At 48.2% G+C, this 16,356-nt stretch overlaps 1 protein-coding gene across 1 annotated transcript in view; it reads right to left on the bottom strand.

Annotated features, from left to right (window-relative positions):
* Positions 1–5,269, bottom strand: part of CD99L2 (CD99 molecule like 2) — a 29,072-nt gene extending 23,803 nt beyond the window's left edge. Inside the window, exon 1 of the mRNA XM_032227558.1 lies at positions 4,995–5,269. Within this exon, the coding sequence (XP_032083449.1) occupies positions 4,995–5,061 (67 nt within the window). The 5' untranslated portion in view covers positions 5,062–5,269. The remainder of the gene's footprint in view (positions 1–4,994) is intronic.
* Between the last annotated feature and the right edge of the window lie 11,087 nt (positions 5,270–16,356).

Consider the following 16,356-nt stretch of genomic DNA (forward strand, 5'->3'; position numbering starts at 1 on the left):
TAGAGGCTGGCGAGACGCCCCTCAAAGTGAGTGATATCGAGTTGGCCACGCCCACCCAGTCACATGACCGCCAGCCACACCAACCCAGCCAGTCATTAGGGAGATCCTACTAGTGGTCTGTGGTATTTAAAAGTATGCATTAAGGGGTCCCTGAGGTCTAAAAGGTGGGGGACCCCTGATCTGGTCCAACCCCCACCCCAAGCATTTCTGACCGATGGCCGCCCAGTCTCTTCTTGAAAGCCTCCAGTGATGAAGCTCCCACAACCTCCAAAGGCAGCTTCTGCTCCACGGCTGTGATGTGGCATCTATTTTTCCCCACCACCCAGTGAGGAAGGATAGGACAGGCAATAATTACCGATCCATAACTGAGAGAGATGTGGATTTCCTTGGTTCTTCTCAATGTTTTAACCTCTACTGATGTAGCTGCATGGAAAATCAGATGAATTCAATAAGTCAACATATATTTTTTTTTTAAAAAACCTTTGTAAGACAAACACCAGCCATTCTTCTGCAAAAGGCGGCCTTTCCATGATTGGGGGCCACCACCAAGTAGGTCCTGATTTTGAATCTAAGCCTCTAAACCAGATTTCCTTTTGATCTTCACATCGTCCATGAGATGAGGTGTGCCAAATTCTTCAGCATCCTCTGTCCGGCCAAAAAAGAAAAAAAAACCTAGAACAACGGGGCTGGACGATGACAGCAGACAAAAGAGGATTTGCAATATCACTGAACAGACCCATCCAAATGGAATGTGACGGACGGTTATTGTTTAAGACCTTATAACCTAATCTCCCAAATTGCCTTCATAGCAAATTAGGTGGCCAGGGCTTCTGAAAGAATTGTGTAATCGTTCGTTTCCGGGGAGTTTCAAACACATTGTATTTCTTTTCCTTTTTTTGTCTGTTTCCACGCCACCTGGAAAGCTGGCTCCTGGGGGGGGGGGGGGGGGCATGACTATTAAAATAGCAACACGTTAAAAAAGCAAGCAATAAAAGAATTGTTGGGATAAGACGTAAGACGATAATGTTTGATGAATTATGATACAGAATAGACTAGAATAGAATAACAGTGTTGGAAGGGACCTTGGAGGTCTTCTAGTCCAACCCCCTGCCTAGCAGGATCCTGAAAAATAACCCCAATGGTCAGGGGGCAAGATTAGGCAATTCCATTTAGCCAGTTGGAATTTTTTTTGTCTATTTCAATTGTTTGGACTATTCTGTATACAATAAATACCCCAGACATAAATAATAGGCAGTAAACAAATGAAAGGTGAATTCTTCCCCTTTCTATTTTCAATCTTCTTCTTGTTCTTGGTCTCCTCTTCTTCCTTCTTTCCTTCTCTTCCTTCCTTCCTCTTCCTTCTCACACATGTATTCCTGTCTTACCATTGTCCAAAACGTTGGTGCCACCAGAAACTACCTGAGAAGTCAGATCGACCAATAATCAAACCCTTTCCACTGATCCATCATTTTTTCAATCCAGACTGTACAGCGAATACATTTCAAATGGCAACTTCTTGGTGTAAAGCTCTTCCTTTAGAATTGTTGTTGTTGTTGTTGTTTTTTTATACTTTATTCATTAAACATGAAAGTCAAGTAAACATTTATAGATGCGTCACAAATCCCATTGACTGGTGCTAATGGTTTGCTGCCAGCGTCCTAGGTATCAACCAAGTTCCTTCTTAAAATGTGCAATGCTCCGAGTAGCACAGTTTTTTGCAGTTCCACTGGTGTTCTTGCAGGAATTTCATAAAATTCTTGGACATGGTGCCAAGTGCCCCGATGACAATGGGTATCACTGTTACATGCTTCATCCATAGCCGTGTAGTTTGCGATCTTTCGTGATTTTTCCTAGTTCTTTTTCTTCGACTCTGGCATCTCCAGGAACAGCGATATCTATAAACGGTACACTTTGGCCCTCGACAACCGTGATATCTGGCGTGTTGTGCTCCAAATGACGATCCGTTTGTATTCGAAAGTCCCACAAGATCTTCACCTTCTCATTTTCGATAACTTATTCCACTTTAGGTCCCCATGACTTTCTGGATACGGGTAAATCATATTTTTTACATAATGACCAGTGGATTAATTTAGCAACTCGGTCATGTCTAGCTTTGTAATCAGTTTGTGCAATTTTGCTGCATTCATATATGTGAATGGGGAACAGTTTCGACTTTGCTATTGCAAAGTTGGCAGTTTGGATTGTCGGTGGATTTTTGTATCTTCGCTTTCATGGCCTTAGTTTGCAGTGCTTGTTCTTGAGCAGCCAGGATGAAACCTTCCATTTCTTTCTGGGTGGTTCCCATCTTAAGCCATGTCCATGTCAAGTTGTCATCACATTTTCCTTCAATGTTTTTCAAGTGCTGTCCATGCGAAGCTTTGGTTTTCCCTCTATTTAATCTGTCATCCATGTTTTTCCTTATATGCTGCCTTTGTTTCTGTTGTTTTTATGCTGTTCTCTGTTTTCACAGCCTGCAACAATTTTTCTGTACTTTGGTTCACATAATCATTCAACTTCATTTTTCTTCTTCTACAGTTTGATGGATTTGCAATAGCCCCCTATTTTTCTCGGCAGGTACAACCTGTCGATCTCACTTTGTGGATGTAAAGTGGTACATATTCAATTATTATTGAATTATTACATACAATAATACATTATTATTATTGTTGTGTTGTTGTTATCATCATCATCGTCAGCTAGATGTTGAGTCTGGGTTTGGCATTTTTGTCTACCAATCGAGTCCTTACCAAGGACTTGGGATAGGCAAATCTGGATGTTTGACGATGTTATACATATCGTCACAGGATGGAAGCCGTTCCAAATAAAGCCGCCTTCTGCAATTGACTGGTGGCAAATTTGTCAATGCCACTCACGGTGTTCAAGTGGTGCTCCAGTTGTTTTGGGACTGCACCCAAGGTGCCTAATTGCTATTGGTGCTACTACCCTTGCTTGCCTTTGCCATCGTCGTTCTATTTCTTTGTATTTTGTTATCTTCTCCAGTTCTTCTTTTTCTATTCTGCCGTCTCCAAGCTCTGCACATCCACGATCCAGATTGTTTTCCTCTTTCTTATAGAGAACTGCTAAGTCTGGGGTGCCCATCTGCCTGGATTCTGAAGTCCCACAACAATTTAACTTCTTCATTTCCTATGACTTTCTCTGTTTCATGGTCCCACCAGTCCTTGCTTACAGGCAGATGATATTTCTTGTAAATCTTCCAATGCACCATTGTTGCTAGTTTGGCATGCTGCTGCCCGTAATCTATTATTATTATTGTTGTTGTTACTATTATCATTTATTATTATTATTACCTATGCAGCTCTTGTTTTCATATGGCAATTCCTCCACACACACACACCCAAATTTTCCAAAATTTTGATTTGATGATTCCCTTGGAGAACTTATTTCCCTTTTCCTTCTTCCTTATTTTTTCTTCCCCCCTTGCCATCTTTATCTTCTCCAAATTCCCCTCCCCACCAAAAAAAAAATTAAATAAACCCACCCTCTTGTGTTCTTGCTGCATCCCTGGCCACCCTCGATGGAGGCATGGACCTGGCGTGGCACCCTTACGGAAGGCATGGCAACCTGAACCTGGAGAAATGCCCCTTGCTTGCAGCCAACAGACAAGGGGAGAGAGGGGGGTGTGACCGCCTGAGATGCACTGCGGGCTTCCCCCCTTTCCAGGCAGCAATTTTTCACCCAGGCTGCACATGGAAAAGACTGCAGGATAAGGCAGCTTCCCCCCCCCCAAAAAAATCTATTCTTCAACAATGGCCAACCTCCCTCTCTTTTGCAGCTTGCACGGAAGGACCCGTCCTCTTCCACCAATAAGCGAAATCTCTCTTTCCACAGCCAGAAAACCCAGCTCCCCAAATGGCACCCCCACCACCCCGTTAAAACAAGCATTGAACCCAGAACGGGGGTTCTATTTTGGCCACAGGGAGAAGCCTCCCCCCTCCCCCCAAAATCAGTGCCTCCTCTCCGGAGGAGCCTTTCCTTCCTCCCCTCCCAAGCTAGGGGGGACCCGCCCCCACCTCCTGCCAAGCTCAGGAAGGGCTTCTCTATTGTTCTCCTGGAAGGTTCCGAGGGAAGGGAGTGCGAGATAGCGCAGGGTCGGCAAGCGGGGCGGGCATGAAAATGATATCGGCACCAGGCTGCCTTGGTTTCTGCAAAGGCGAACCCGTGTCTGTCTTTGTGTGTGAGAGAGAGAGCGAGAGAGCCGGAGCCCTTTTCCTTTTCCCCAAGTGAGGGTGGGGGGAAATCCCACCGGGGACTGCGCTACACCCACAGCCGAGGATACCGGAGGCTTCCTGGCTACCGCGGCCCCTCCGGGATTGGGGAGCGCAGGCTGAGCAACCTGGTGGCGGAGGGAGGGAGGGAGGGAGGGGGCGTCACGCCCTTCCTCCCCTCTCCTCCCCCGCCCCAACCAGGTCTTCACAGGTCCTCTCTCCTTCCACCCCCCCCTCTTTTCCCCCCCTTCGAGGCGGCGGCAAATCCAACCCCCCCCCTTTGCAGAGAAGCTGCGACAATGCGCCATGCCTCGCCCCCCCCCCCAACTCAGCTCCATCGGGCCACAATGGAGTTAAAGGTGGGAGGGGGCTACAGGGCCTCGGCCAGCGGGGAAAAGCCGCCTCCCAACCCACCCACCCACCAATCCCTGGCAGGCCGCTGCGCCCTTCCCGAGACCCCCCCCCACGGGCTTTCTTGCAAGGGTCTCTGGGGAGAGAAGATCCTCTTGCCGATCCCTCTTTCTCCCCCCCCCCATCCATCCATCCCCGCCAGGCCTAATGGCAGCCCCCCCTCTCTCTCTCCTGGGTGTGGGGGGGCGGGGGATCATGCGCAATGATGCACCAGCCCAACCCAGCTGGGGATGCCACCGATCTGCCCCCCCCCAGTCCCCCACCCCCCCACCCGGGGAGAAGAGCCTCCGAGGGGGCGCGGGCACAAAGGGGAGCGCGGGCGCCAGGTTGCAGCAGGGGCGACCCGGGCAGGCTTACCTCGGCCGCTGAGGGCGAGGGCGAGGAGGAGGGCGAGGGCCAGCAGGCGAGGGGGCGTCCCGGCCATCTCTCGCTCTCTCTCTTCCCCGGGGGGCTCGGGGGTCGCGCGGGGCGCCTTCTGAGCGAGCGGGGCGGCGGCGAGCCTCTTCCTCGGGAGAGGACGGAGGCGGCGGGAGGAGGAGGAGGAGCGCGCCGGCCGGCACGCGTGGAAGGGGCGGGACACGGCGTGGGCTCCGAAACGGGGGCGGAGCGGCGAAACCTGCGGCTCGGCTGCGCGCTCGGCCGCGCCGCTCGGGCCGGGACCCTCCTTGCTGGAGCGCTCCGGGCCGGCCAGCTGGGAGGGAGGGAGGGAGGGAGGGAGGGGGAGGGAAGAGGGGGGAGGCCCTTGCAACGGCCCCGCCCCCTCCCCCGCCCCCCATCTTACTCCTGCCCCCCCCCGACTCGCCTTTCGCCCGGCGCTGCCTTCCTTACCCGCTTCTGCAAGGGCGCCCGCGGGTTTCACGCCCCGCCTGGCTTAACGGAGTAACCGAGGTGGAAGGGACCCTGGAGATCTTCTAGTCCACCCCCCCCCCACCCTCAAGCAGGTAACCCTAGACGACTTCAGACAAAGGGTTATCCAACGTCTTCTTTAAAACCTCCAGTGTTGGAGCATTCCCAGCTTCTGGAGGCCAGTTGTTCCACTGGATTAATTGTTCTCACTGTCAGGAAATTCCTCTTTAGTTCTAAGTTGCTTCCCTCTCCTTCGTTAATTTCCACCCATTGCTTCTTGTCCTGCCTTCAGGGGCTTTGGAGAACAGGTTGAGCCCCTCTTCTTTGGGGCAGCCCCTCAAATACTGGAACTCTGCTCTCCCTACCACCCCAGCGGGCATGGTCGCGCTCTGGACCCTCGAAGGGGAGAATCAGCACCCCCTAGGGTTGGTGTCATGACCGAGATGGATGGAAGGAACCAGGGGAGGGGAGGGGAGGAAGGGAAAGGGAGGAACGAAGGGGGGAGGGGGAGGCCTGGATTTTTTTGGCACCCTTGGAAGGTGGAATGAAAAAAGTTAGTGGGGCTCCAGAGGTCATCTGGATGGGCCTCTTGAGGGAGAAGGCAGCCTTAGACTGGCAGCTTGGGGAGTGATGCCCCCCATGGTTAGATTGGCTGGGATTTGTGGCTGTTCTTCCTGGCTTTCTCCCTGCCTTAATGGAGCTGCTGATGGCAGAACTGAGAACAAAGCTGCGGAAAAGGAGTTTGCCCCCAGGGTTGGTCTTAGGGCAGATCCTCAAACACAAAGCGTCTCAACTGTGGTGACTTTAAGACATTAAAGGGCTTCATCTCCCACAATTCCCCAGCTGGCCATAATGGAAGCATCTGCGGGAGTCTCACTGGACCATGGTGAGCAAGAGAAAAAAAATAAATCACCAATTTCCAAAGAGACAAAATCACACTGTGCAAAACCACACAGCTTAGCCAAAATTGCTAAACCACAGTTTGCTTAAAGGTCACCCATGACCTACCGGCTTTGCAAACCACGGGGTTATTAAGCAAGCTGGCCCATGTTTTGGCTAATCCCGTCTTCGTGCTCGGTTGCAAACTGCTATTATGTGTTAAACTTATGTTTTACCGACAAAGAAATAAAGGGGAGAGTATAGATCTACCAGGGACGTGGTGGATCAGTAGCTAAGACGCTGAGCTTGTTGATCAGAAAGGTCAGCAGTTCGGTGGTTCGAATCCCTAGTGCTGCATAACAGAGTGAGCTCCTGTGACTTGTCCCAGCTTCTGCCAACCTAGCAGTTCGAAAGCTGGTAAAAAATGCAAGTAGAGAAATAGGAATCACCTTTGGTGGGAAGGGAACAGCGTTCCGTGTACCTTTGGCGTTGAGTCATGCCGGCCACATGACCATGGAGACGTCTTCGGACAGCGCTGGCTTCTCGGCTTTGAAACGGAGATGAGCACTGCCCCCTAGAGTCAGGAACAACTAGCACATAGGTGCGAGGGGAATCTTTACCTTTATCTTTGTATAGATCTATTTCAAGCTATTTAGTTCTCATCAGCTAGCCATGGGATTCGAACCAAAGAATGTTCATTCTTTACACCTTTAAGCACATCCACTATTAAAGGCAGATCTCTAAACGTATTATTTATAAATATCGAGTGGATCAGGCCAACAGTCTAGCAAAACCTTGGCATCTCCCGAGTCAACTTTTGCCATAGGTATTAGTGACTGCCGTGAATTTATTACAATAATTTTTAAGAGCTGTTTCGAAATGATGTTTTGTATCTCACGGAGTCATATTTCAGCCAGCTTACCCTGCTTCCACATTGCTATAAACAAAAGGCAGAAAGGAATTATGACAGCATAAAAAAGCAGGAAAAGTTGATTTACAGTCCGGGGAGCCAGCTAATTGTGGCATTTCACCATTCGCTGTATGTAGATCAATAGCTAGCAAACCTCTACAAGGAGGGCCGTTTCATATCTTTTAATGCTACCCAGAGGTTCCCCCACCGGCCCTGCTATCCCACAATTAACATCCCTGCTCGCCAGAAGTGGAATCAATTAAATCTATCCAGCTGAAAATAAATAATAAAATTAAAATGCTGTGCTAAGAGGGATCGTCCTGTCATGGCGAAACCAAATTTGGATTTTTTGAGCGTAGATTGGCGTGAAATGGTTCCGTATGCCATGTTCAGTTCGGCTGGCCCTGAACAGGAGGCAAGCTGGGTTTTCAAACATGATCTCCCAGAACTTGGTTAAACGAAAAACAGGAAAAAAAAACCCGAAAATGGCCTCTGCGTTTCATTAGTTACATTGGAAAAAAAATAACCTCAACGATGACCAACTTTTTCTTCCAGTCATTCTTGTGCTTAAACCGACATGCATGCAGGTGATTAAACTGAGTCCAGGTTAACTCTTAAGAGGCAGAGAGAACCAGGATAAAATAATAATTTGGTTTAATTTTGGCACAATGACAATCTTGGTTAATGGGAATGGTTACTGCAATTGAGCTCCATGGGTTTAATCATTTGCCCTTTGGGCACAGGGAGGGGGGAGGGAGGGAGGAGGGAGAGGAAGAGAGGGAGGGAGGAGAGGAGAGGAAAGAGAGGGAGGGAGGAAGAGAGAGGAAGGAAAAGGAGGGAGGGAGAAAGGATGGGAGGAAGGAGGAAGGAAGGAGAGAGGGAGGGACAGAGGAAGGAAGGAAGGAAGGAAGGGGGAGGAAGGAAAAGGGAGGATGGAGGAGGAAAGGGAGTAAGGAGAGGGAAGGATGGAGGAAGGAAGGAAGGAGAGAGAGGAAGGAAAAGGGGGAGGAAGGAGGGAGGGAAGGGAGGAAGGAAAAAGAGGGCAGGAGAGGGAGGGAAGGAGGGAGGGAAGGAAGGGTTTTCCAAAATCCCCTTGGTCTCCTGGTGATTATATTAATTTAAAAACCTCTGGTGGAAAAGATTCAAAACACCCGTTTATTTATTACTACTACCTCCCTATCTCACTTTTTATGTTATGGAACTCCAGGTGACCCCATATATAAAATGTTCCCCATCCTATTTCTGTGCAGCCGCCGCCCGATGAGTTGAAGTGGATGGAAAGAGGGGAGCCTGGCCTGACGTCACCCAGCTGGCTTTCAGGTGGGGGGAGAGGTGAGTGCTAGAATTCACCTTCTCCCAGTTCCTATTCCAGCACCTGAAACACCCCCCCCCCACCTCCAGAACAAAGAAAAGGTCATCAGATATGAATTTGGAAGGCCAGGTAGGCCCTTCGGAAAAGGCAGAGGGGATCCTGGGTGCGTGATCACATGATCCCTTTTGGAGTAGATGGAGAAAGCCAAGTCAACAGGGAAGCCAGATTCACTTAACAACCGGTCACTAACTTAATGATTGCAGTGATTCACTGAACAACGGTGGCAAGAAAAGTCGTGAAATGGGTCAAAGCTCACTTAACAAACATCTCACATAACAGAAGACATTTGGGGCTCAATTGTGGTCGTATGTTGAGGACTATCTGTACTAGATAAGAACAGACAACTTGCAGCCCCCCCAGTAACTACTCGGTCTCGATCCTCTGTCCTGTTTCTTCAACGCTGCTCCCTTTGAAATTTGGAGGGCCCCCATCTCCACCCCTACTCTAGAGTGGGAGAAGAGTTGTGGCAAAGACAAGCGGTGTGTTGTTGTGAGAGAGACGGGGGGGGGGGCAGAGAGATGGAGGCAGAGAGAGAAATACACGAGAGGGAAAGAGAAGGAGGGAGGGAGAAAGGAGGGAGAGAGATGGACAGGATGGGAGAGGGAGGGAATAGAGAGAGAGCGGAGAGAGAAAGGGAGAGAAAGAGACAGAAAGAGAGACAGAGGGAGAGAGGTAGATGGAGAAAGAGAGATAGAGAGGGAGAGAGAAAGAGGGAGAGAGAAAAAAGAGAGGAAGAGAGAAAGGGAGAACAGAGAGAAAGGAAGGGGGAGAAAGAGACAGAAAGAAGACAGAGGGAGAGGTAGATGGAGAAAGGGAGAGAGAAAAAGGGAGAGAGAGACAGAAAGAGGGAGAGAGGGAGGGAGAGAAAAGGGGGAAAGAGAAGGGAGAGAGAGAGAGAAAGAGGAAGAAAGGGAGGGAGGGAGGGAGAGAGAAAGCTTCAAAGAAGAGACTGTCAGCTCTGCAAAGCTCCGCATTCGTTTTGTGGCTGCTCAGCACTCGGGCGCCAGAGAGCGGCTGACGGGGCAGCCGTGAGCGTCGCGGATACAGAGCAGCCCCTTCAAAGGGAGCTCAGCTCGGGCGGCGTCTGGGGCTCTGCAGCCTCCTCCTCCTCCTCCTTTTATCCCCCTTTCCCTGGGCATGAAAGGGGACGGGGAGGCAGGCGGGCAGGGGGGGCGCAGGGGGCAGCTCCTCCGCAGGGGCTTGGCTCTTCCCCTCCTCTCGCCCCGCAGGTGTGACTTGCATGCCAACGAGTCCCTGGGAAAGGCCAGCCCGACCGGTGGGGATGCCGAAAGGACTCGGCAAAGACAAGCCACCCTTGCTGATTGTTTTGGGTGCCCGGGTTTGGGCTGGCTGTGGCGTTGCAGCACTTTGAAAAGGGAAGGGCTCCCTCACCTGGGGCACATTTGGGGGTCATAAGGTGAAGCTAAGCTCTTAGGGCAATGCAGGTAGCCCTTGGCTAACAGGAAGGTAGACATGGAGAAAAGGAAGGAAGAAGGAAGGAGGTAGGTAGGTAGGTAGGTAGACATGGAGGGATGGAGGAAAGAAACAAGGAAGAAGGAGAGGGAGGGAGGAGAGGGAGGGAGAAGAGGGAGAGAGAGAGACGGGGAGAAGAAGGAAGGAAGAAAGGAAAGGAGGAAGAGGAAGAGGAGAAGAGGGAGAGAGACGGGGAGAAGGAAGGAAGGAAGGAAGGAGGGATGGAGGGAGGAAGGAAGGACGCAAGGTAAGAAGGAGAGGAAGTTAGGCAGGAAGGAAGGAAGGATTGTTTTCCAAAATTGCTTGGTCTCCTGGATGCACATTAAAAAACAAAATTAATTTAAAAACTTCTGGTGCAAAAGATTCAAAACACCCGTTTATTTATTACTACTTCCCTGTGTGCTAAAGTACGCATCCTAAAAGTAGCTATGGACCTTTATTTACTAATTTTAACAAATGTAACAAGGAGGCTCAGTGGCTAAGACCCTGAGCTTGAGAAAGGTCGGCGGTTCGAATCCCCAGCGCCATGTAACGGAGTGAGCTCCCGTTCCTTGTCCCAGCTTCTGCCAGACTAGCAGTTCGAAAGCACGTAAAAATGCAAGTAGAAAAAATAGGAACCACCTTTTGTGGGAAGGGAACAGCGTTCCGTGCGCCTTCAGCATTGATCATGCCGGCCACATGCCCACGGAGACGTCTTTGGACAGTGCTGGCTCTTCGGCTTTGAAATGGAGATCAGCACCGCCTCCTAGAGTCGGGAACGGCTAGCATATATGTGGCGAGGGGAACCTTTATCTTTACCTTACCATCTTCCCAGCCACACCAACAAATTGGTAGAAATCTCTCAAATGGCTTTTAAAACGATACACAAAGCCATCGCATTCCTTTGGCTGCAAAAACACATGATTTTCCATCCCATGCCTTTTTCTTAAACTCATTTGTTTTCTTAAAATTTTATTTTATTTTATTTGGGTGGGGAGGAAGACACTTAGCCAAATTGTAGCAAAACCCACGTCTCTCTAATCTGGAAGGAGGGGAAGAAAGGAAAATTAACCCAAACAGGCGGGAGATAAGACTCAGTCACAGCCGCTTCTACAAACGGCCCATTGTGTCCGGCCGAGTTTCAGCCAGAAGGAAGATTGCTGAGCTGGCAGAGGGTTGCGGGCCTTGGTACGACAACAAGGGCAGGTCCTGTGATTCATAGGGAGGATGGCATGAAGCAGAAGCTTCGGCAGGGAAAGGAAGGGAGGAAGGAACCACTGGGGGCAGAATCTCCCGCTCCGTGGAATAAGGAAAGTGACCCCTGCTGGCCAAAAGGTGGAACTGAGAGGCGCCACAGCCAACTTTAATTGTAATACGGCCACCACTCAGTGGTTACACAGGTTACCTTAAAAACAGGCTGACTAGCAGTTGAAGCACTCGAGGTGCAACTTTACTACACGTTGTGGTTTATTCCATCACAGGTAGTCCTCAACTTACAATGGTTCAATTACCATTCAAAGTGGCTACAGCACGGAAGAAAGTGACTTCTGACCATTCCCCCAGTTATGACCTTTGAAACATCCCCCCCCCGCGCTAATCATGTGATCCAAATTCAGACTCCTTGGCAACTGGTTCATACTTATGACGTCATTGTGCCCCAGGGTCATGCAATAGCAATAGCATAGCAATAGCAGTAGACTTATATACCGCTTCATAGGCCTTTCAGGCCTCTCTAAGCGGTTTACAGAGAGTCAGCATATTGCCCCAACAATCTGGGTCCTCATTTTACCCACCTCGGAAGGATGGAAGGCTGAGTCAACCCTGAGCCGGTGAGATTAGAACCGCTGACCTGCTGATCTAGCAGTAGCCTGCAGTGCTGCATTTAACCACTGCGCCACCTTGGCTCTTGCGATCACCTTTTGTGACCTCCTGAACAAGCAGAGTCAAGGGGGAAGCAGAAGTCACTTAATTAACAACAGGGTTACTAAAACTTAAAAGCTGCAGTGATTCACTTAACGACTGTGGCCAAGAAATTAGGCAAAATTCACTTAACAAATGTCCCGCCTAACAATGGAAATTTGGAGCTCAATTGCGCTTGTAAGTCGATGGCTGCCTGCATGGTCTCCAGACCACATTGGGAGACCAGCTTCCTTGCCCAGTGGCTTCCTCCGATGCTCCCGCTTGAATGTATTCCAACGTGAGCAGCTCAGGGAGGTAGTTGCGTTGTTGGACTGAGCTCCAAGCTTGGCAATTTGGTTGCAAACATGTCATCACCCTTCAAGGCTTTGAGTTGATTCAACAGGCAGCACACGGACGGCATCTCCTCGAACGGGAGGAAACATTTGCAATCAAAAATCGCTGAGCTCGGGGCTCAGACCAACAGCCCCAGACTCCACTCTTGGTTGCCTTGGTTTCCTTTATGGGTGTCTCATCCCAATTTAGAAGAATGGGATAGAGTAGTAGAGTAGAGTAGAGTAGAGTAGAATAGAATAGATAGATAGAATAGAATAGAATAGAATAGAATAGAATAGAAAGAGTTGGAAGGGACCTTGGAAGTCATCTAGTCCAACCCCCTGCTTAGGCAGGAAACCTACACCACTTCAGACAAATGGTTATCCAACATCTTCTTTAAAATCTCCAGCGTTGGAGCATTTAAGACTTCTAGAAGAAAGCTGTTCCACTGATTAATTCAGGAAATTTCTCCTTAGTTCTAAGTTGCTTCTCTCCTTGATTAGTTTCCACCCATTGCTTCTTGTCCTGCCTTGAGGTGCCTTGGAGAATAGTTTGACTCCCTCTTCTTTGTGGCAACCCCTGAGATATTGGAAGACTGCTGTCATGTCTCCCCTAGTCCTCCTTTTCATTAAGCTAGACATACCCAGTTCCTGCAACTGTTCTTTATACGTTTTACTCTCCACTCCCCTAATCCTCTTTGTTGCTCTTCTCTGCACTCTTTCTAGAGTCTCCACATCTTTTCTACATCGTGGTGACCATAACTGGATGCAAATATTCCAAGTGTGGCCTTCCCAAGGCCTTATAAAGTGGTATCAACCCTTCACGTGATCTTGATTCTCTCCCTCTGTTGATGCAGCCTAGAACTCTGTTGGCTTTTTTGGCAGCTGCTGCCCACGGCTGGCTCCTATTTAAATGGTTGTCCATTAGGATTCCAAGATCCCCCTCACAGTTACTACTATTGAGTGAAGAACCACATATGATGTACCTGTGCATTTCGTTTTTCTTGCCTAAATGTAGAACTTGACTTTTTTTCACCATTGAATTTCATTTTGTTAGATAGTGCCCAATGATATTCCAGATTTATTCACCTGTGTAAGAGATGATGCATTTGAGCCCTCCTCAGGCTCAGCTTTCTCATCTCCTACCTCTTCCTCACCCCCCCCCCAAAAAAAAAGAAACACCACACCAGCCTATTTGCCTTTTTGGGGAGGGGGGGGAAAGCAAAATTTTGAAACAAACTATGACCCAGATGACTGAAAGTCTCCACAGACATTTGAAAAACCACAATTTCCTTGAATTACACAGAGATGCCTGGAAGTGAAATGGCACAGAACGGAAAGCTAAATTTCTTTCTTTGGCAGGAGAGGAAACGTGGCGTCAGGTTTCCTACCTAAGAAGGGGGTTGGACTAGAAAACCTCCAAGGTCCCTTCCAACTCGGTGATTCTGTTATCCATATTGTCCTGAATCAAGCCTGGGTTTTCCCTCCTGAAAGCCATCTCCGTGACCTTGCAGCCTTTGGTGTGCTCCGGTCTCACCAAACCGAGTGTGGCAATTCACCTTTTCCATGACCGTGGATTGTTGTATAAGGAGCCCATTGAAGGGTGACCTTTTCTCCGTTCCCAAGCGTCCTGTGGCAAATGTTTGTGGGCACAGAAGGAATGCTTTCGGTCAACAAAAGCAGGGCTGTGGCAGGGCGGGGGGGGGGGACCCCCAAAGTAAAATCGGTTTTGAAACAATACAAGGGGGCACTTTAGGGCAATTGGGCTGGAGCATTCCAAAGGGGAAGGCAGAAGAAAACGTAATTCTAGATTGTAGTCCTGTTATGTGCCTGTGTTTCTCTCCTCCTTCGTGTTTGGAGTCCACTGCACAACCAGAAAAAGGCCACGGAGAGCAGATTCTGAAAAGCTAAAAAACTAAAAGTTTCTGAGTTTTTCTGAAAAGAATCATTCTTTCCCTTTTCACTCAATGGGAGACGGCAGCTCTTCATATTGAGGTTCTCCAGAAAGATGGTTGAGATGTACTATAGAATGTCTGTCTGTCTGTCTGTCTGTCTGTCTGTCTGTCTATCTATCTATCTATACATACATACATACATACATACATACATACATACATACATACATACACACACATTATATAATCTATCTATCTATCTATCTCTATCTATCTATCTCTATCTATCTATCTATCTATCTCATCTATCTATCTATCTATCTATCTATCTATCTATTTATCTATCCATCCATCCATTAATCCATCTATCTATCTATCTATCTATCTCTATCTATCTATCTATCTCTATCTATCTATCTATCTATCTCTATCTATCTATCTATCTATTTATCTATCTATCTATCTATCTATCTATCTATCTATCTATCTATCTCTATCTATCTATCTATCTCTATCTATCTCTATCTATCTATCTATCTATCTATCTATTTATCTATCCATCCATCCATTAATCCATCTATCTATCATATCTATCTATCTATCTATCTCTATCTATCTATCTCTCTCTATCTATCTATCTATTTATCTATCTATATCCATCTATCTATCTATCTATCTATCTATCTATCTATCTATCTATCTATCTATCTATCTCTATCTATCTATTTATCTATCTATATCCATCTATCTAGCTATCTAGCTATCTAACATATCTATCATCTCTCACTATATCTATCTATACACACCACACACATATAATCTAACTATATATCTATTTATCTATCTATATCCATCCATCTATCTATCTATCTATCTATCATATCATATCATATCATATCATATCATATCTATCTATCTTATCATCTATCCCCGCCCTCTCTCTCTTGGAATTTGTCAAAAAGGAGAACAAGAATAAGAGAATAAAAATACAGTGACAGGGACGATAGACACATGAGTGTGCTTCTGCACAGCCCCTCTACTAACCACTTAAGTATGTAGTGAGATCCATGGAAGTCAATTTATGTCTGAAACTGAGACAACTGAATCGGGTGGGGCATATATCGATTGACAGTTATAGTTACATAGGTTTTCCTCAACTCATGACCACACACAATTGAGCCCAAAATTTAAGTGAGTTTTGTCACATTTTACAACCTTTCTAGCCACCGTTGCTAAGTGAATCACTGCAGTTGTTAAGTGAGAAACCTGGTTGTTAAGTGAATGGGCTTCCCCCTTGGCTTTGCGGGTCAGAAGGCCAGGCTGTTTGGCAGAGCCAAGTCTTCAGGCTCTCGCAGAAGCTCAGAAGGTCGGGAGCTGATCTCACCTCCGGGGTTAAGAGGTTCCCATGGGGAGGAGCCACAGCAGAGAAGGTCCTTCTGCTAGACTCTGCCAGCCGGAACTCCTTAACTGGTGGGGCCCACGGCGTGCCTCCTCCCAACCCGTCCCAACCAAGGATGATGGTTCTGGCAGTGCAAAAGCTACGATCTGAAAGATCACGGCTCCCACCCCAGCGTTTTGCTGAATGCAAAGGGATGGATTAGGAAATTTGTATTTTTTTCAGCAGCTTAATTAGCCGGAGAAGGGTTGGGTCACGGCGGCCATTCATTTCCACCTCTGGCTGCCATCCAAAAAAGCCACTTTGGCACGCGATGTAAAATGTTTTCCAGGATCCTGAGGGGGACTGGTGATTTATTTTGACTTGCAACAGCTGGACTCCCCCCCCTCCGTGCCCTAATCAGAAAGGGCTTCTAAGATTCTCCTCCTCCCGCCCAGCCGCTGCCAGTTTCCCCATTTTGAGTTTGCTGTGCAAAGGGAGAGACATCCTTGACAGGGGAAAAACAGTTTCACTCCCTTTCATACTTTTTTGGCTGAACTGAAGACCAAAGTCTTGGTAGCTTCTTCGTCCCTTCCTCCCTCCCTTTCTTTCTCTATTCCTCCCTTCCTTTTTCCTCCCTCCCTCCACTCACTACTCCTTCCTCCTGTTCCTCCTTCCCTGTTCCTTCTCCTTGCCTCCCTCCCTCCCTTTTCCTCTGTTCCAGAGGTGGAATTCAGCCAGTTTGGACCAGTAGCAGAA

Source organism: Thamnophis elegans, chromosome 12, assembly GCF_009769535.1.
Source record: "Thamnophis elegans isolate rThaEle1 chromosome 12, rThaEle1.pri, whole genome shotgun sequence".
NCBI classification, from domain to species: domain Eukaryota; kingdom Metazoa; phylum Chordata; class Lepidosauria; order Squamata; family Colubridae; genus Thamnophis; species Thamnophis elegans.